Below are 20,080 nucleotides of genomic sequence, written 5' to 3'. Positions count from 1 at the left end.
AAAATTTTGACTGACTTACGAATCATTTGCTTATGTGTATGAAAGTATGTGATGTAAGGTAAGGTGGCTGTCATGGAAATTGTTACTTAGAGCAAATAATCACTATATATCCCTTAGGCTGTGGATTCTTTTTAACAATGCCAGTGAGTATATACCTATAATATCTAGATTTCTGACGTGGTGCTCTCATTCTTTTTTGTCTACAGAGTTTTAAATTACTGCCGTATTTTCACTGAACTATGTGAAACTTTTCTTGAGAAAATTGTTTGTACTCCAGGCCAAGGTCTTGGGGACCTACGAACTCTGGAATTGCTTCTTATCTGTGCAGGACATCCTCAATATGAGGTAGTGTTCACTCTATGCTAAAACCGTTCTTCTCCACATTGCACATTACCTATATTCTATTGCCTGCTGTACAGCTTTTTATTTATGGGAATTAATATTCTTGTTTTTAATGAATGTGATGTGAGGGTTTCCTCCATTGTCTTTAAAAGTTTTTATTTGGGCTTCTGCTTTGATTTCTTTTTTCTTAGCTGGTTGGCTGGGCTCCCCAATGTACTCAAAGAATGCTTTAGAGGGCCTCCCCGGTGGCGCAGCAGGTTGAGCGCAGTGCTGTGAAGGTGTCCGCAGCCTCTGCAGCGCTGGTTCAGTTCCCAGCGGCCAGGGAGATTCCCACATGGCGTGGCAGACCTCTCCGGTCACGCCCGCTGCTCCCTCAGCAGTGCTTTTGGTCTGTCTGCCTGTTCTGTTCCCCACTCTGTCTCTGGTGAATCCTCTTACCCTCCTGCGCCTCTGGTCTGTACCCCAGCTATTGTATAAATAAAAAATAAATTTAAAAAAATGCTTTAGAAAGAAAGCCTATTAATATCTTTCTACTAACCCCCCCTCTCTAGCTTCACTTAATCTCTGGAACTTCTTTATTATTATTATTTTATTTTATATAATTCTTACATTATTTTTCATCTTTGCACAATGTATGCATTTTCATTATGGAATCTCTGGAACTTTAGAGCTTAAAGAGAACCACTGAATCTTAACTACCTCAAGACAACATTTAAAATTTTTCTCCAAATTATTGATGGAAGTTTGAAAGGATTTTAAAAGTCTCCTTTATTCCAAAATTTCTGGCACCCTACCTTTAAAGTTTGTTAGATTTAAAAAAAATCTCTTCCATTTATTTAAGACATTTTAATTCATGCTAACACTTAATATCGGAAGTGAGAAAGAATTCCCAGTTCCCAAAGAAAGAATTCCTTGGCATATTTGGTATTTTTTTATTTTTATTTTTATTTATTTATGCATATAAGAACTGGGGAGTAGGCCAGAGGTGTACGGTGGGTAGAGGATTCACCAACGACAGATTGGGAAGCAGAACAGACAGATCTGCTGAAATACACTGCTGAGGAGAGCAGTTGGGTGAGACAGGAGAGGTCTGATGCACCATGTGGGACCCTCGCTGGTGGCCGGGGATCGAACCGGCGCTGCAGAGGCTGCGGGCAGCTTCGCAGCCCAGGACTCAACTGCTGCGCCACTGGGAGGCCCCTGGTATTTTTTTAAAAAGCTCTGTTTTGGATCCCTGGTGGGAAAAGAGGTGGTAGGGTCCCTCTTAGAATGGGGCATAGTAGTCCTATGATTCTCAGTCCTTTTCTGTTATACAGAAGGTTATTGGTTTAATATAATCTCATCTGGCTATCTAGATTTGGATAAAACTCAGAACATTTGGGGGTGGAAGTGTAACACTGGCTACTAATCATTCCTTCAAACAGTGCCATAGATAAGCCATCGACAAAAGCCCATGCTTTTTCTTTCTTTCCCCCCTCATTCAAGAAAGCGGGTGAATAAAAGTGACATGAGGTTGTTGTGTACAGGAATTCATTATAGTTTGTCTGCTCAGAGGTTTTCTAATCTCGAACAGAAGGTGATTTCAGAATCTGGGGAAAATAACTTCAAAAGAAAGCTGTAAATTCAGAATTCAGTATAATGTTGGACAAACTACCCTATGATTAAACAAGAAATGTAGGGCCTCCTCTGGTGGCTCAACGCTTGAACAGTGGGCTGCGAAGCTGCCCACAGCCTCTGCAGCGACGATTCAATCCCCGGCCGCTGGCAAGGGTCCCACATGGCACGCAGACCTCTCCTGCCGCCCACTGCTCCCCTCAGCAGTGTATTTCGTCAATCTGTCTGTTCTGTTCCCTGCTCTGGCTCTGGTGAATTCTCTCACCCTCCCGTACTTCTGACTGTACCCAGTGTTTTGTATAAATAAATAAATCTTTAAAAACAAAACAAAACAAAACAAAAAAACCAAGAAATGTAAATCCAGGCATCCTAAATGGAGTGTTGGGCCTAACGTGGGAAGATAATTTGGGGGATAATAATATATGTTCTAGAAAAAGGTGGCTTCTTAACTGGTTCCCCTCATTTTATTTAAAAGTGTATCTTGGGCCTCTCCGGTGGCGCAGCGGTTGAGCGCTGGGTTGAGAAGCTGCCCGCGGCCTCTGCGGTGCCGGTTCGATCCCCGGCTGCTCCCCGGCCACCGGAGGAGGGTCCCACATGGCGTGCAGACCTCTCCTGCCGCCCGCTGCTCCCCTCAGCAGTGTACTTCGGTCCTTCTGCCTGCTCTGCTCCCAGCTCTGGCTCTGGTGAATTCTCTCACCCTCCCGCACTTCTGACTATACCCAGTGCATGTATAAACAAAACAGACAAACAAACCAGCAAACAAATAAATAAAGCATGCCTCTAAAAAAAAAAAAAAAAAAAGTGTATCTTCTTTCCTTTATTGCCCTCCTAATAATAAAACTGTCTTTTTCATTCCTTTTTTGCAAATACACCATTTTTTTTCTCTTTTAATTTAACAGGTAGTAGAAATTTCCTTTAACTTTTGGTACCGACTAGGGGAGCATTTGTACAAAACTAATGATGAAGTTATTCATGGTATCTTCAAAGCTTACATTCAGAGGCTGCTTCATGCCTTGGCTCGACACTGCCAGCTGGAACCAGACCATGTAAGTTCCTTTCCCCTACCTCAGATTTTAATTTCTTAATTTCAGCACTCCTCTTTTCAGTGCTGATTTGAAAAGTAACAGAAAAGGTAGAGAATAAAGCTAATGAAATCTGCAGTTTTTCTGTCATCCTACAGCTTACACTGAAGAAGTTAATATGAGTATAATGAAGAATATTGGGCTTATGTAGAAAGAAACCACTCCCACTGAGCCAGTGCTACTTCTCCCAGGAATTTACCTGAAGTAATTATGCAGAAGAAGAAAATAGTTATTTTATATACAAAGTATGATCTATAAAAGTAAAAAATGATGAACCCATGTACAACAGTGTAAGAAAAGATATAAATTATGATGTAGCAACCTGATGGACTGTTAGCAGTTAAAAATCATGCCTATTGAAATATCAATAGTTGGTAAGCTAAATTAAAAAACTCATGTAAAATTTTATTCTCTTACATTTATAATAGAGTAACAAAGGTGGTTGGATTAAACACAAAAGTGAGGTATTGGTGTGAGGGTGAGCTTTACATACCTACACATTTCCCACATACAGGCACAAAAATATGCATTTTTCCTTACATTATTTACATTTGGTTTTATAATTTAAAAGGAAATATAGAAAATCTATTTGCTTAGTAGAAAGTATACTAGAAATACAAAAAGTCCGTTGGAAAATTCTTCAATTTCCATACTTTGCTTAGACTCTTTCGATTTTACCGCATTAATTTTATCCTTTTGGTTGGTTGGTTCAATCCCTGTCCATTAACCTAAACCTATAGTAAAATTTTTTTACATTTAAATCCAACATGAAAATTGTCTAGTATTTTCATTTTATTTTTAAAATTTTTTAAAGATTTATTTATTTATGCATACAAGAACTGGGGTACAGGCCAGAGGTTTTGGGGAGTGACAGGATTCACTGGAGACAGAGTGGGGAACTGAGGAGGCAGACTGACTGAAATACACTGCTGAGGGGAGCAGCGGGTGAGACAGGAGAGGTCTGCTGTGCCATGTGGGTTGCTCCCTGGAGAGACTGCGGATAGCTTCACAGTGCTGTGCTTAACCCCTTGTGCCACCAGAGAGGTATCTTCATTTTAACATTAGCATTGTCTTTTGAATCATGACATTTTGTACAGAACTTTAGTGATGACCTAGTCCAAGCTTCTTTTTTTTTTTAACTGTGGAATCTTTTTAGCTACATCTTAGTTGGAAGCTTGATCATGTAAATAAAAGCCACACTAACTTAAATGGCTCTTCTTACTTGATCCCCCTTTCTCCCTTTGCTAGCTCCGTAGCAACATTTACTTTGCAAGAAATTCCTTACACCTTTAAGTGTATAATTTATAATTCATTTTGTCATTTGAGATGGCCCTCATTTCCTCCTCAGTTTTGACTTTAATTTCTTCATATTAAAACAGAAAAGTTGAACTATTGATAGACCAGCAATTCTTAGTAGTACCGGGGGTTTTCCCCATATATTCATGGTCCAAGGTTCCTCTACATACCCTTAACCATCTCACAATTGGTAAGCCTTTGTTTACTCACAGGAGTGTGTTGGAATAGGAAAAATTTAAGAAGCACAAAATATAAATGGTCTTTATTTTTTTTTTAAAGTTATTTATGCATACAAGAGCTGGGGTACAGGCCAGAGATGTGGGGGGCAGGGGGTGGTGATGAGCGGATTCACCGGATACAGAGCAGGGAGCAGAACAGGCAGACTGACCAAAATACACTGCTGAGGGGAGCAGCGGGCGAGACAGGAGAGGTCTGCTTCGCCCTGTGGGTTGCTCCCTGGCCGGCCGGGGATCGAACGCGTGCTGCAGAGTCTGCGGATTGCTTCATAGTGTGGTGCTTAACCCCTTGGGCCACCAGGGAGGCCCCCAAATGGTCTTTATTTTTAATAAAAAATATTTGGAAAATTTCAGATACACAGCAAATGTGAAATACTTCCAAAGTAATTTTATGTGTATCTCCCACTTAAAGTCTAACGTTAATATTTCACTATACTTGTTTTATTATGTGTCTGTTCACCTATATAAAATTCTGTCACAATTCTACTAATAGGATAATGGCTGGTTTTGGTAGATTCTTGAACCATAATTTTTCAGAGGCTTATTCAGTACTAAAAAACTGGGTCATATCCAGATAGGCTCATGAACCCTTAAGTTACCACCTCTTCTAGGTCCTACCCAACCCCTACCTTTCCAAATTTTTTCAACAATATGGGAAAATATAGACTGGAAGTGAAAAAAAAGATGAAATTTCTCGTAGTAAAGGAAGAGGATAAGTTGTACTGACTTGATAGACCTAAAAGTTCAGGAGATCTGTAGTGAAATACCCTTGTAATTTAGGCATCTTGGGCCTCATTGGTGGCGCAGGGGTTAAAGATGCAGCTTTGTCAAGCTGTCTCCAGCCACTTCAACATGAATTTGATCCCTGGTCAAGGAGCCGACCCACATGGCACAGCAGACCTTTCCTGTCTCGCCCGCTGCTCCCCTCAGCAGTGTATTTCAGTAGATCTGCCTGTCTGCTCCTCATTCTGTCTCTGGTGAAAACCGCCCCCCCCTCCCCCATACATCTGGCCTACACCCAGTTCTTGTATGCATAGATAAATAAGTCTTCTAAAGAATACTTTAGGCAGCTTATCTTTTGTTCATGAGGATCAGACTGCTTAATGACTTGCTTGGTTTTTTTTGATTTTATAAAGGTCAATGAAAATCTTGATGAGATTAAAACAAATGTTTTCTCATTTGAAATTTTAGGAAGGGGTTCCAGAGGAAACTGATGACTTTGGGGAGTTCCGAATGAGGGTATCAGATCTGGTGAAAGACTTGATTTTCTTAATTGGGTCTATGGAGTGTTTTGCTCAGGTAAGTCCATTTGGAGATTATTACCAGTTTTAACAGCCCCCTTTAATTGTGTTCATCTCTGTTTTCTGTAAATATTTCATCTTTTTTGTCAATCTCAATGACTAAAAGTGACAATGGTTGTGCAGATGCCTAGCACACTGCCTGGCATATAGTAGCTATGTTTATTTAGTATCTTACGAGCTAATTGCAGTCTTAGATGATTCCATCCTGGTTTACTCTGTTACTCCAGCTGATCCATTTGCCCAGTTGGGATGGAATATCATAGATAAGTCTTAAAATGCCCAGGATAATTATAGGGAATTTGAGCTTAGCTGTGAAAAACAGGGAAATATTTCTGCTTTAATAATTAATTATGTACCAGCTCCCAGCAATTCTTTTAGTTATTTGGCATTTCCTTTGTCCACACTTGTGGTTATATTCCTATGCAATTTCATCCTAGAGGTGACAGTACTAGAGTAGAAGACTCATAGTCCTCTGTTTCCCTAACAATCAGTAAGTAACATTTTATATCATAAGGCTGTGATCATCACCATTCCACATCACTTAGCAGTATAATATGAGGTGGTGTTCATATCCCTAGTTCATGCTCTGATCTCTGAAGAACTGGTTTTGTTACTTTGTCAGTAATACTGAACTAATCTAATTTTTTTTGTTATTGTAACCTAGATCGTTTGTTTATTTGGGGGCATACTCTGAACTATAAAATATTCATGAAATTATAGCTGTTTTTCTTTATATTGAGCAAAGTTTATTGGCCTACCTTCAGAGGGTTGGAGATTCTTAGAAAGCAGATTCAGTGAGATGCTCAGATGACAGGCAGATGACTAGTGCTCGGATTTCAGTTCAACTCTTCTCCCACTTGTTCTTTTCTAGACCTTAGTTTACAAATTTGCATAAATTATCAGTGTTGTCTGAGGTGTATTCTGTTGAACACCAGTCCCTCCCATAAGACATTCTTGTGAGAGGAGTCAGGTTCTGTCATCAGCTAAGAATGGGAAATGACGTAAATAGTATATTAAAAGGCTTTATGAAGTCCTACAAGAGAATTATTTAATTTTATCTTACCTAGCAGTGTCTTATTTGACTACAGAAATTATTTGGACTAGCATGTAGTCACATTCCACAGAGAGATATGCCCTCGGAAATCTCTGGACTAGACATCTCCAAGTATTCAGTCTGGACTCCTTTTTTTTTAAATCCTCACTTTGACGTGGTATTTTGATAGGTGCTTCTGAACAGCTACTTTTTAGGAATTTAATCTACACTAGTAGTGTTGACACGGACAAGCATATAAGCCAATATAAGAATATAAGCCATTGTATATAGAGAAGATTTACTTTATATTTCAATTTTAAGTGTGTTTATGTATTTATCAGTTATTTCCAGGACCAGAAAAAGATACTCATGTAATATGTTTTGTTTTTCCCCCTACAGTCAATTTGTTTGGACAGATGATAATCTTGGTAAACTCTTAGAGACCTAAATGGGTTTATTTCACATATTAAAATAGTAGTTACTTGTAGTTAGAGAAGATGTGAAAAGTGAAAATAATATTCTCCTCTGGCTCTGACAGATAGTTAATTAGATTTAGAAACAGGAGTTGGGTTTAAACTAATAGGGTTTTTTGTTTTGTTTGTTTTGGAATTCTATTCTGTTTTCCTTTTAATGGATCCATAATCCACCTCTTCTTCTCTAGTTATATTCTACTCTGAAAGAAGGCAACCCACCATGGGAGGTGACAGAAGCGGTTCTCTTTATCATGGCTGCTATAGCAAAGAGTGTTGATCCGTGAGTGTCTAATAAGTCTTTTGCTGAGAAGTCTTAAATATCAAAGGAAGGAAAATAACACCATTTTCTCTTATATGATATATGTTTGGAAACTCTTAAAATTTCTTACTTCTATAATGCCCAGTCCTCTGACATTTAGAGCCTAGTCCAGAATAGCATGCATTGCTGATATTCATGTTTTAGTCACATTTCCTAGAATTAAAATTATTTTGTTCTTGATGTTGGGAAAAGAAATGCTGATTTCTTTTTGCAACTGAGACTCCCTTGTATATGTTGGTATAATAAAATATTTGTTAGACTGTTAAATTTTTGGTACTTAAAAGCAATTGAATAGGCACTAATTTGTCTCTCACCTGCTTTTCTGACCCTTGGATAAGTTATTCTTACAAATAACTATATATTTTTTTTGCCTTACAGATTCATTTGTGAGTTTCAAAGCAGCAAGGCTTAGATACAGTTTCACCTAAAATAGTAGTAAAAATCTAAAAGCAACTCTATCTTTGTTATTGCCATTGGGAAATTTTAAATTATTGTAATTTGACTTCTAGTTGCTTAGCATAGCAATCCTATTTATGTTCTTAACACAAATCCACAAAAACAATTTACTTCATGCTGTGAGTTTATAAATTGATACTGGTTAAATTTTCTTGTATTGCTGTCTGATACCTACATTTGAATTCCGTGTAGGGTCTTGATTGGAGAGATGGTTGAGGCCTGTGTTTATAAACAGTACTGGACTTCTTTCTTAGTTGCCTTTGAGACCTAGTCAATGAAACATTTCAATATTTTTAATACAGTAAATATTCAGAGATAGGTTTGTCTCCCTTTATTGAGAAGTACTGCTCCCGAATTAGATACCATACAATTTACTATTAAACCTATTTTGGATCTTTTGGAACTTCAGTGACAGTCTGAAAACTTTTAAAATCACTAATATGCTAACCCATGTGCTGGTTTGAAAAAAGCTGGATAGAGCTTCTCAATAATTATCCTAGTGCCTCCAGGAAATATAAGGTATAAATGAGGGAAGAGCATGATTATGTATTTTCAGTAAATATAAAGGACTTTCCAGACTTAGTTTACTGGTAGGAAGTGCTCTTCCTGTAATCCAAGATATTATTTACATTTTAAACATCTTTCATTTCTGGATTAAGTTCTACCATTTTGGGGACATCCTTCACTTTTCTTGAAGAAATTTTTGCCAGTGTATTGGGGAAGTGAAAAAAAGTGAAGGGGGAAACATTAAGGCTTTGGAAAATATTTAGTTAACTTAATTTTCTTTCGTGTTCCAAGTCTGGGCACCTTTCCTTATTCCTGCAGCTTGTGTTCTTGTTCCTTTAGTTAGTGAGCTGGCCCACCCATACTTACGTGTTTTTGAAATTTGCAGTATCTTGCTATAAGAAATCCTTTGGAGAATAACAACTAAAGAAAGTGGTCTGTGAGAATTATTCATTTAGCCATTCAGTAATATTTATTGTGTGCCCACTATGTGCCAGGCACTGTTCTAGGTACTGCAGATATAGGAACAAACAGATTCAGTAATTGCTACCTCTCCAATGTGAAATGCCTTTTTTTTTTTTTAAGATTTATTTATTTATACAAGAACCGGGGTACAGGCCAGATGCACGGGAGGGTGAGAGGATTCACCAGAGACAGAGCGGGGAACAGAACAGGCAGACTAACGAAATACACTGCTGAGGGGAGCGGTGGGCCTGACAGGAGAGGTCTGCCGTGCCATGTGGGACCCTCCCCGGCCGGCCAGGATCGAGCCAGCTCTGTAGAGGCTGCGTACAGCTTCACAGCGCTGCGTTCAACCACCTGTGCCAAAAGGGGAGGCCCAGTGAAATGCCTTTTTTGATAGCAGAATGTGTCTTTAGACACTATCTTGGCATTCAGAAAATTGAGAAGTATGCTTTTCCTGAAACAATCATGTCTTCAGTTTGTCTTTTCTCCCTTTATTTGAGTATTTAACAAACTTTCGGGTCAGGTGTTTAGCACTTTTATCCAAATAGTTATTTATATATGAAAAATCCTTTAATAATTGTGTCATCGCAGCCTTTTATTTGGGCAGACCATAACCTCTGAAATCAGTAACTGGGGGTATTTGTCTTTTGTACTCAGGGAGAACAATCCAACACTTGTGGAGGTCCTAGAAGGAGTTGTTCGTCTCCCAGAGACTGTACATACAGCTGTGCGATACACCAGCATCGAATTGGTTGGAGAGATGAGTGAAGTGGTTGACCGAAATCCTCAGTTCCTTGGTAAGTGTGAAGTCTCCCCTCTACAGCTCTGACTGCTGATTTTTCTTCTTTCTCTCTCATATTTTACTCATACTTTACTCTGGCATTCCTGCTTTCTTTTTTGACAGGTAGACTGTTTCTAGGCACTGAGAGAAGTATTATACTGTGAGTTATTGTTTATTTGACATAACATAATGTGGTCAGTTTGCTTTTATTATTTTTTTTTTTCACATTTCTCTCATCATTTATTAGTCCTATCAGTAAGATAAATGAGGCTAAATTAAAATGTAATAATGCGAGTAAATCTGTGCTGGTTCTTTTTTTTTTTTTTTTTTTTTTTAAGATTTATTTATACAAGAGCTGGGGTACAGGCCAGAGATGCAGGGGGTGAGAGGATTCACCAGAGACACAGTGGGGAACAGAACAGGCAGACTGACTGAAATAAACTGCTGAGGGGAGCAGGGGGTGAGATAGGAGAGGTCTGCTGCGCCATGTGGGTATCTGCGGCCAGCAGGGATTGAACTGGCACTGCAGAGGCTGCAGACAGCTTCACAGTGCTTCACTCAACTGCCTGCGCCACCAGGGAGGCCCAAATCTGTGCTGGTTCTTATGATTATTTTTTCCTTAGAAAGAAAGGATTTAGTGTCTTATAACAATTCTAGAATTTTTCTGAAAAGCAAAAGCAAATTCAAGGCCTGTTTTTCTATTTGTTTTACCAGGTACCTATTTCCAGTCTAACAGCAGCTCTTACACCATTTTCTATGTACACACCCTTCTATTTTTCTTTTTTCAAGTTTGCTTTTAGAACTCTGCTTCAGCGTGAATATTTTTGTTTTTGTTAGTCTTTGGCATATACTTGAGCTAATCAAACTTTCTTGTAGTTGTAATCTAAAAGCTACTAACTAATAGACTAAAGCAAGAGAGGCTTTTTCGTTGTTTTATGTATGCTCTATTTCAAAAGTTAGACTTGTCATCTGAAGCTAATTAAGTACAAATTAAAATGAGAGTGTTGGGTTATATAACCCCTCTTACTGATTTGCATAAATAATTAAAGATCATATAAATAACTTTGAAATTGCAAGTGAAGTTAGAAATCTTTTCTTCTAATCCCCTAATTTTGCAAATAAGCTAATGAACCCCAAAAAGACTAAATCTGGGCCTCCCCAGTGGTGCAGCGGTTGAGCACGGGGCTGCAAAGCTGCCTGTAGCCTCTGCAACACTGGTTCGATCCCTGGCCACCAGCGAGGGTCCCACATGGTGCGCAGACCTCTCCTACCGTGCCCACTGCTCCCCTCAGCAGTGTATTTCGTCAATCTATCTGTTCTGCTCCCCACTCTGGTTCTGGTGAATTCTCTCACCCTTCTGACTGTCCCCAGTGCTTGTATAAATAAATAAATCTTTAAAAAAAAAAAAAGACTAAATCATTTCTCTAGGGTAGTATTATATTAGGCTTTCTTGACTTTAAGGAGTGATATGTGCTAGGAATTTTAGGAATTCCCAAATTTGTAGATAGTGTCATATCATTAAATTTGAGGTGTTTCCCATGCTTATCTTTATTAGCGCCTTTTGACTTTATTTTATTTTACACGTGATCTTGTTTGTGTATACAGAACACATGACAGACATGCTCATGTCATAGCTGAGCCACTTTCAAGTTCAACATACCATTAAAATTTTTCAAAATGCTATTTTTGTAAACCCTAGATTTCTTCACTTCCATTAACTGGTACAGCATTTGGTTTTCTTTTCTGAACCATTTTCCACACAAACAAAACGGGTTTGGTTTATTTGTTGTTAAAACTTTTGATTCAATACCACCTTGCAGTCTCATTCAAATTTGTGCTTTGACAGTAAGACAAATTGCTACATGTCCACACTTACTTTAGAATAGTCAAAACCACAAATATTCAATTTGAGAATCACAGAAGTCTGTGGTATTGGAGGTCCCTGGACTGGATTCTAGATTCTTGATTGTCTACTTCCTTAGGCTAAACAGACTCTTTTTGTGGAAGGGCCAGAGGATTAGTGCTTCAGATTGGTTATTAGACTAGCAATGAAGTTAAGTGTTTTAAATGGGCCTTAAGACATTGTTCTTTTGATTACATCAGTTCTTTTATGGCTTTCTATGAAGTTATTGTGAAGTACTCATCTGTGAGTTTTCTTAACAGTTTTACCGTAGAAAGGCATTCTGATTTTTGTAAAGGAATGTAAGAGATAAGTAGAATTTGCCTCATAGAAATTCACCTTTATAATATAATCCATTTTCTTGGAACACTTATATTTGGCAGTCGTAAAAACGTAATTCATCTAAAAGTGCTGAAGATTCACCTGCATGGTTTTAAGACCTTTTGTAAGTATAAGAAGCAAGTATAAAATTGTTAGCTTTAGATAACCTTAATTATTCTGATTAATAATGTAGGCTGTTTTTACCAAGTGATTCATTTCTGAGTATAATGATAACTCTCTGAGCTTTACATTCTTTCTTTTTCACTCTCTTCTTCATGCTTGGATGGTGATAACTGTCACTGGTTTTCAGACTATGCTCCATGAAGCCCTAGCAACAACCAGCAGTTGACTGCCCTAAGGAAAGAAATGGAAAATGAAAAGATAGAGTTCAGGGCTTTCTAACACTATTTCAGTGAGATCAACTCATTTTTATATGTTGGAATTTGAACACATTTCATTTTTTTAAATGTTTCTTTCGCTTACAACAAAAAGGAATATAGACTTCTAACAAACTATAAATTTTCTTTGAGTTTCAGGTGTGTAATTTCTACTATATGTTTTTTTTTTTTTTTTTTCCCCCCCTAGACCCAGTGTTGGGCTATTTGATGAAAGGACTGTGTGAAAAGCCTCTGGCTTCTGCTGCAGCCAAAGCCATTCATAACATTTGCTCTGTTTGCCGAGATCACATGGCTCAGCACTTTAATGGACTCTTGGAGATTGCCCGTTCCCTTGATTCCTTCATGTTGTCTCCAGAAGCTGCTGTGGGCTTGCTTAAAGGTATTTGTTTAAGATGTTAGCCAAGAACAGTCTTCTTTAGGCCATTTCTTGGGATTATCCTATACCAGCCATAACTCATTTTTTCAGTGTGCTTAATGATGGGAGAGATGACTTTTCCACTCAGAAAGGAAGGTTCTGATTATGTGTCCATAAATTCTTTCCTTAGAATATTCTAAGGCACTATAACTAATTCAAACTGTTTGCAGTGTGTATGGTACAATGTAGATTTTGGGTGGAAACAACACATTCCCTTTTGAACTGGGGAAAAACTAAAAAGAGAGCCCTTATAAGCATTACCATTCCCAAAAAGTTAATGGAAATTAGAGGGAGTGTCCCATAAGTAAAAATCAAGGGTCTTGGTCTTGAATCAGTGGTCCTGGTTCATAAGTAGAAATCAAGGGTCATGAAATTAGAGATCTCTAGGTCTTTAATCATTACTGATCAGCTTACTCTGAGTAATAGTGTTCACAGACAGACAGCCAGAATGATGGTGAAATTCAGTAATAGAAGAACTAGAAATATAAAGCCTAGGAAAGAAGACTTAGAAGAGACTTTAAACATGGTGGCTATTTTTAAATATTTGTAAGATTGTCATTTGAAAATGGAAACATTATTTTATGAGTAATCAATTTTTGGTAATGTACTGATTTTAGAAAAAATGCTCTAGAAAAAAAGTTATAACCAAACTCTCAGGAAGCAGATTGGGGTGTCCTGTGAGGTAATGAATTCCTTATAGCTATTGATTTAGGGGGGATTGAAGCTTATTAAATAGAGAATTGGTTTATGTGTCCTCTACAGTATCTTTTAAACCTCTGTGCCATGGCTAACAGTTAGCTTTGGCAAGATTGGATAGCCTTAAGTGTGTCTCATTTCTGTGACCAGGTTCTTTTCCAGTTAGTGTAACTATGCTTTATCCAAGACAGATTTCTTTTTGTAATATGTGATTTTGTTATTTGCCTTCAGAGACATAGATAATAAGGCATTAACTGAGAGCTAAATAGTCTCACTACTGAACTACTATTTAATGGTCATTGCTGACATTTCATCCTTTTCTGGTGAATTTTTTAAAAAAGATTTATTTATGCATACAAGAACTGGGGTGTAGGCCAAAGGTGCAGGGTGGGGGCAGGATTCAACAGATACAGAGTGGGAGCAGAATAGGCAAATTTACTGAGGGGAGCAGCAGGTGAAACAGGAGAGGTCTGCTGTGCCGTCTGTGGGTTAGCTCCCTGGCTGGGGATTGAACTCAGGCTGCAGTGGTGATAGCGCTAAGACTTAACCCCAGGCCACCTTTTCTGATGAAATTTTACCTTGATGTTCAAGTGACATGTGTGGTAGAATGTGGCAATTCCTGTTATCAATAATATCTTATATATGTAAAAAATCTTTTTAATTTTTTAAATAGGAATGAGTTAAAAGAAAAAAATCATTTAAGTTAAATTCCCCCACTTTTAAGTAAGTCTAACTTATCCATGACTTACAAACGCCCAGGAAAATTCACTCTGCTTTTATATTCTATTTATGGTTTAAGTTCTCCTTTGTTGAATGAGAATTCAAGAGATGGGGGAAAAAAAAATCATAGTCTAAGGATTTTTGACCTAGAAGGTACCTAGGCTAATGTGTAATACTTTGGATTTCGGGGAAATATATCGACAGTTGGTAGAGATTGTGACAGGAGACTTGAGTGGGAAGGGCCTGGACCATCTAGTCCCACTTTAAAACCTAACTACCGCTTTTTTTTTTCCCTTAACATATTTTATTGGATTTTCAAGTTAAGATTGTATTTTGGGGGTTGGGGGGAGAAGAGGAAGCTTTTGCTACTGTTTAAAAAATGAAAGGTAAACTTAACTTTTCTATTCAAACCACTCATTTTACAGATAAAGATACCAAACGCAGACAGAATGCTTACCTAAGTGCATTAATTCTGTTTTGGTAGAACTAGAATTAAATCTCTTAATTTCAACCCATTCTTCATAAAATATCATTTGTCACTGCTCTGATAAGAATTGCCTATGGTACTTACCAAAAATAAGGACTCTCCAATACTCACTAATTCAGAATCTCTGGGAAGTTTGAGCACCATAGTACTGTGCTATGTGAAAGTAGCTTTGACTACTTCTATAAATCTTTGAAGAATCAGAGTGAGAAACATTTAAATAGCTTAAAAACAATAGGCTGCTAAGGAGAACTTAGCAGTGGAAGTGGATTAGCTGGCTTTTACTTAAAACCAAGGGGAAGGAGATGGGGAATCTAACTTAAAACCAACCATAAATAGCAAAATATTGTAATTTAAGAAGCTGTGTTTATCTTAGTTAAAAAATGGAACTGGTTACCCTTTTTGTTACCCGTTTGATGGAGACTTGTGGGTTAACTCAGTTCGGCTTTTATTTTCTTCATTGGTACCTTACTTTGTCTTTCAGGGACAGCACTTGTCCTAGCCAGATTACCTTTGGATAAGATTACTGAATGTCTTAGTGAACTATGTTCTGTTCAGGTTATGGCATTGAAAAAGGTGAGTTCAGTTAAATAAGGTGTGTAAAACAAATCTAAAATATTTGTGTGTTAAACAGGAAAAAACATATATTTACAGGTTATCTTTTATCTACCTAGAAAGTCAAGAATGGACTGACGCTATTAAAATTAATAAATCTGTCAAAGTAGCTACGTATACAAAATAAGTATTCCAAGATCAATAGATTTTTTTGCCACATCAGAAATACTACTTTGAAGATATTATGGGGAAAACACCATTCAAGTTAGCATCCTAAGCCATAATCTACCATGTTTCCTTGAAAAATATTATAAAGTTACCAGCTCTTCCCAAATTACATTTATAGTACAATAACAGTGAACACACCGATGGGATTTTTAGGAGACCTTGACGTGATTCTGGCGTTCATCTCCAATGATAGCTGGTTGAAGTACTCTAAGGAATTTTAGGAAAAAGAAATTTGAGACAGCTTGCCTTCTATTTTAAAATATAAAACTATAATAATTTTAAAACTTTAGAATATAAAGTGAAATGTACGTCATATATAAAGTATATATCTTTTAAGTAGAAGTAATCATCTAGTAATTCATGTGAGAAATTTTTAACACGCTTTTTTCTTAGAAATTATTTAATATGTAGATGAAGAGTTAATCAGCATTCCAAAGATCTCCTCAAAATAGCATAGCTGGGATATGCTATGTGATATACAACAAAAAAGAAAATATAAAAAATATTAATAATATACCCAGCAATGATACTTTTTAGAAGAGCTTCCAGAATAAAAAAGGTTCAATTTATGCTAATGAGTTTTTTAAATATTTATTTATGCATATAAGAACTGGGGTGCAGAGATGTGGGCGGTGAGAGGATTCACCAGAGACAGAGTGGGTACAGAACAGGCAGATCTACTGAAATACACTGCTGAGAGGAGCAGTGGACGAGACACGAGAGGTCTGCTGTGCCATGTGGGTAGCTCCCTGGCCGGGGATCAAACTTGTGCTCTAGTGACTGCAGATAGCTTCATAGTACTGAAACTTAACTATCAGGGAGGCCAATAACTAAATGCTTTTTATATATTTTTTGAATGTATATTTTTAATTGAGGTAGCATTGGTTAACGCTATGATTGAAAGGCAGAGGATCACACCTCCTCAGATGCATGTCACCACACCACACCTACCACCAAGACACCCACAGTCCTCCACCATGTCCTGTTGTGCCCCATCCCTTTTTAGCCCTCCACCTTCCCCGCCCCCCGGTCTTGAACTGTAGGCTTACTTTATACATGTTGCTGTGGGAATGGAAGCAGAACAGATAGGTCTTAGCAACTGATGGGATTTGAGCAATGTGGGAAAGGTAAAAGCAGGTTTCTAACCAAGTCTGAGAATCTGGTTGTGCCATGAAGAGGAAAGTGCATACTGTTCAGGCTGGGCAGCAACAGTTTTGGAGAGAAGATATAAATGACAAATGGGAAACCTATAGAGTGATAAAATATGCGTGAATTTTTGGGTCTCATAAAGCTGACACTACTTACAGATTGATAGTATTTTAGAGTTGAAAGAGGAATCATCTGAATGCTGTTTCAGTCTCCTCAGAAGCAGGAAAAATTGGCATCATTGGGACCTATGATTTAGATTGTGGGGGCGGGGGGGGAACACATGAAGGGAGCCATTGTGTATAAAGGTGTGACCTTTATTCTCAGACTGAGAAAAGCTGGTTTCCTTAATAAAGTTAATATCTCATTGATTTTCAGTCTACCAGAATACAATTTGAAGTGATACAGGTGTTCTAAGCAGATAAAGTCGTTTGATTTTTAAAAGCTTTAAATTTACTTTCTGTGGAAGTAGAGTGTTGGCATATCTTTGTAATTGATAAATTTTTATTGAAGTGACATTGCTTTATAACATGTTTCAGGTTATATATATATGTAATACCTTACTCATAATAAAAGTAAGTGGAAAAAAAGTATATGATAGTTTCTTACCCACCAGTGTTCACATAATAAAATGTAGTCATGTGCCGTCTTTGCCGGAATTCAGGAAGATGGAGGAAAGTAATTTGGCAATATTAATTTAAAAGCTTGCATTGTTTGAGTAACTTTCAGGAAACTATTATAAGGAAATAAGCAGAGATTGAGGTGGAGGTTGCTGTGTAAAGATGCATGTTGCAGGGTTTTTCTGTATGTCTGTATATATATATAATGACTGGATTGTCTCTCTGTCTCTTCAGCTATTGTCTCAGGAGCCCAGCAATGGCATATCCTCCGATCCCACTGTGTTCTTAGATCGCCTTGCAGTAATATTTAGGTAAAAAGGAATACTAAATGCCTGTCTTGGGTTAAACACGCAGATGAGATCATTATATTTTGAAATAAAAAGGTGTTTTTTTCTCAAATTTTTCAGTACTGCTATAATCTCCTGTTAGGAAACTAATTAAGCCTGAAACTTTGGGGAAAAGGCAAACTCTTAAGAATTTGTTCATGGTAGACCATTGTCAAAAAAATCTTTTAAAAATGTAATTCTTTTAGCTTGTAGATCAGTGATTCTGTGGTCCTTAATGAAATTGTTCTTCTTTCATTATTTTGGTCTGTGGTCTTTCCCCAGACACACCAATCCCATTGTGGAAAATGGACAGACTCATCCATGCCAAAAAGTCATACAGGAAGTAAGTGCTAATGGATGTTTGTGGAATGTCTTTCTTTTTGACTTATAAGGCTTTGGATAACTAAAGTGAGAAGGAACTGTCTTCTGGGTTCATTTAGAAGATTCATTTTATTGATATGGTTGAAATGAAAAAAAGGAAAAGAACTATTCAAACAATTTTTATTTTAGATTTGTTAACAAAACAGCCTGTGGGGAAATGCACTGAAAGGTCAAAGAAGTAAAGAGAGAACAACCTCGTGACTCCTAGCGTTTCGAGGATCCTAGTCAACACTCATAAATATTTTTGACAAGACCAGTTAAGCCTCATGGCTTTAGTTTCCTGTTGATAATATACTTTCCCTGTACTTTTTTTTCCCTGAGGGGAATGTAAAGATCAAATGGCATGTTTTGAGAAGTGCTTTTCAGGTTTGAGGGAGGAAATATCAAGTATCCTTAAGGAAATGATCCCATTTCCTTCACTCTGTCCATCTGTTCCAGGTCTCACAACTTTCTGGAACTATCTTTAAATATTGCTTTCTATGTAACTCATATTAATTCTTTTTCATCCTGACTCAGGAAGCCCAAAGATTTCCTGACTCAGGAAAATGTGTGTCTTTTTGTTTTAGTAAAGTTAGACATGCACTAATCCTATTCTAAAGAATTGCTGTGCTTCCTTAAAAAGTGGTGGTGATTTGGTATATATACACAGTGGAATATTACTCAGCAATCAAAAAAGATAAACTCATGCAATTTGCAGCAACATGGATGGAGCTAGAAGGGATCATGCTCAGCGAAATAAGCCAGAAAGAAATTGAAAAATACTGGATGGTCTCACTCTTAGCAGGAATTTAGAAAACCTAAATAAGGGACCAGGAAAAAGACTAATTATAATAAAGAAAAAATCAAAATCAGCAAGCAGGTATAAACCAGAGACACACTACAGGGGAGGGTTTTAGGAGGAGAGGAGGGATTAGGGTCAAAATAAGGGGGGCGGAACTGTATGGGGAATATAACCAAAATGAAAATGCATACATTGTGAAAAATGAAAAATGAAAAATGATGTAAGAATTATATAAAATAAAATATATTAAGAAAAAATACATACATTTAAAAAAAAAAGTGGTGATTAGTGATTGAACCACATATATACACGCTGACCAGAATCAGGCAGGTTTGTTCCTTAAAGGAAGCTTTTTCCAGATTACTTACAAACCAACTCCTTTGTTATCAGCATGAAAACTTTTTTTTTTTTAAACCTCTTAATTGTCTAAATTTTCTTTCTTGTGCTCTTTCACTTTTGATTCAGATATGGCCAGTTTTATCTGAGACACTAAATAAGCACCGGGCTGATAATCGGATTGTAGAGCGTTGTTGCAGATGCCTCCGCTTTGCTGTTCGCTGTGTAGGCAAAGGATCTGCAGCACTTCTGCAGCCACTAGTTACACAGGTAAGTCCCCCTGCGAGGGAAAATGTAAAATGTACAGAATTTAAAATGGAAGCCTTTAGAACAAGAATTCTGATGAAATGTAATACTTTTGTATTTATAAACACAAAATTTAGAAATATTTAGTGCCTGTGGTAGGTGTGTTATTTATAAGGGAGATTGTAATCTATTCTGTCTAGAGATAATCCCAACAGCATCACATTCCATTGTGAAGTCAGGAAGAAAATGACTTTATTAATGCTCAGCTCTTGTATACCAATGCTAAGCATTTTTATATTAAATTTTACTTTTAAAATTGTGACAAGTCAGACTTTGCTGTTTGTTCTGAAGGAATTTTCTTCTATATTGGCCATAATTGTTCACATTAGTCGTACCTGTCAAGAACCAGATGTCTCGCTCAGCAAGATTTATAGTTAATTTATTATGATAGTGTAACTCATTGTGTGAGGGTCTCTAAAAACATTTTCACATCTAGAACTACTCCACATGAGACACTTATGTGACTAGTGACTTTGGTCAGTAAGTAATGTGTGTTGATGTTAGCCAGGCCAGATGGAGGCACGTGAGAAGCCATGGGCATACAGTTGAGGAAGGCAAGGCAGAG

At 37.4% G+C, this 20,080-nt stretch overlaps 1 protein-coding gene across 4 annotated transcripts in view; it reads left to right on the top strand.

Annotated features, from left to right (window-relative positions):
• The window catches only part of TNPO3 (transportin 3), a 75,589-nt gene that overhangs the window by 38,319 nt on the left and 17,190 nt on the right, over positions 1-20,080 (top strand). For all 4 annotated transcript variants that reach the window (XM_037512987.2, XM_054692649.1, XM_037513008.2 and 1 more), the window contains exons 7-16: positions 207-345; positions 2,856-3,002; positions 5,762-5,869; positions 7,566-7,657; positions 9,779-9,918; positions 12,709-12,900; positions 15,321-15,412; positions 17,620-17,696; positions 17,994-18,054; positions 19,339-19,479. In XM_037512987.2, the coding sequence (XP_037368884.1) occupies positions 207-345; positions 2,856-3,002; positions 5,762-5,869; positions 7,566-7,657; positions 9,779-9,918; positions 12,709-12,900; positions 15,321-15,412; positions 17,620-17,696; positions 17,994-18,054; positions 19,339-19,479 (1,189 nt within the window). The remainder of the gene's footprint in view (positions 1-206; positions 346-2,855; positions 3,003-5,761; positions 5,870-7,565; positions 7,658-9,778; positions 9,919-12,708; positions 12,901-15,320; positions 15,413-17,619; positions 17,697-17,993; positions 18,055-19,338; positions 19,480-20,080) is intronic.

This window comes from Talpa occidentalis, unplaced genomic scaffold (assembly GCF_014898055.3).
Source record: "Talpa occidentalis isolate TD23 unplaced genomic scaffold, MPIMG_talOcc4v2.1, whole genome shotgun sequence".
NCBI lineage: Eukaryota > Metazoa > Chordata > Mammalia > Eulipotyphla > Talpidae > Talpa > Talpa occidentalis.
Note: the sequence above shows the minus strand (reverse complement) of the source record. Positions and strands in the feature narration are given on the sequence as shown.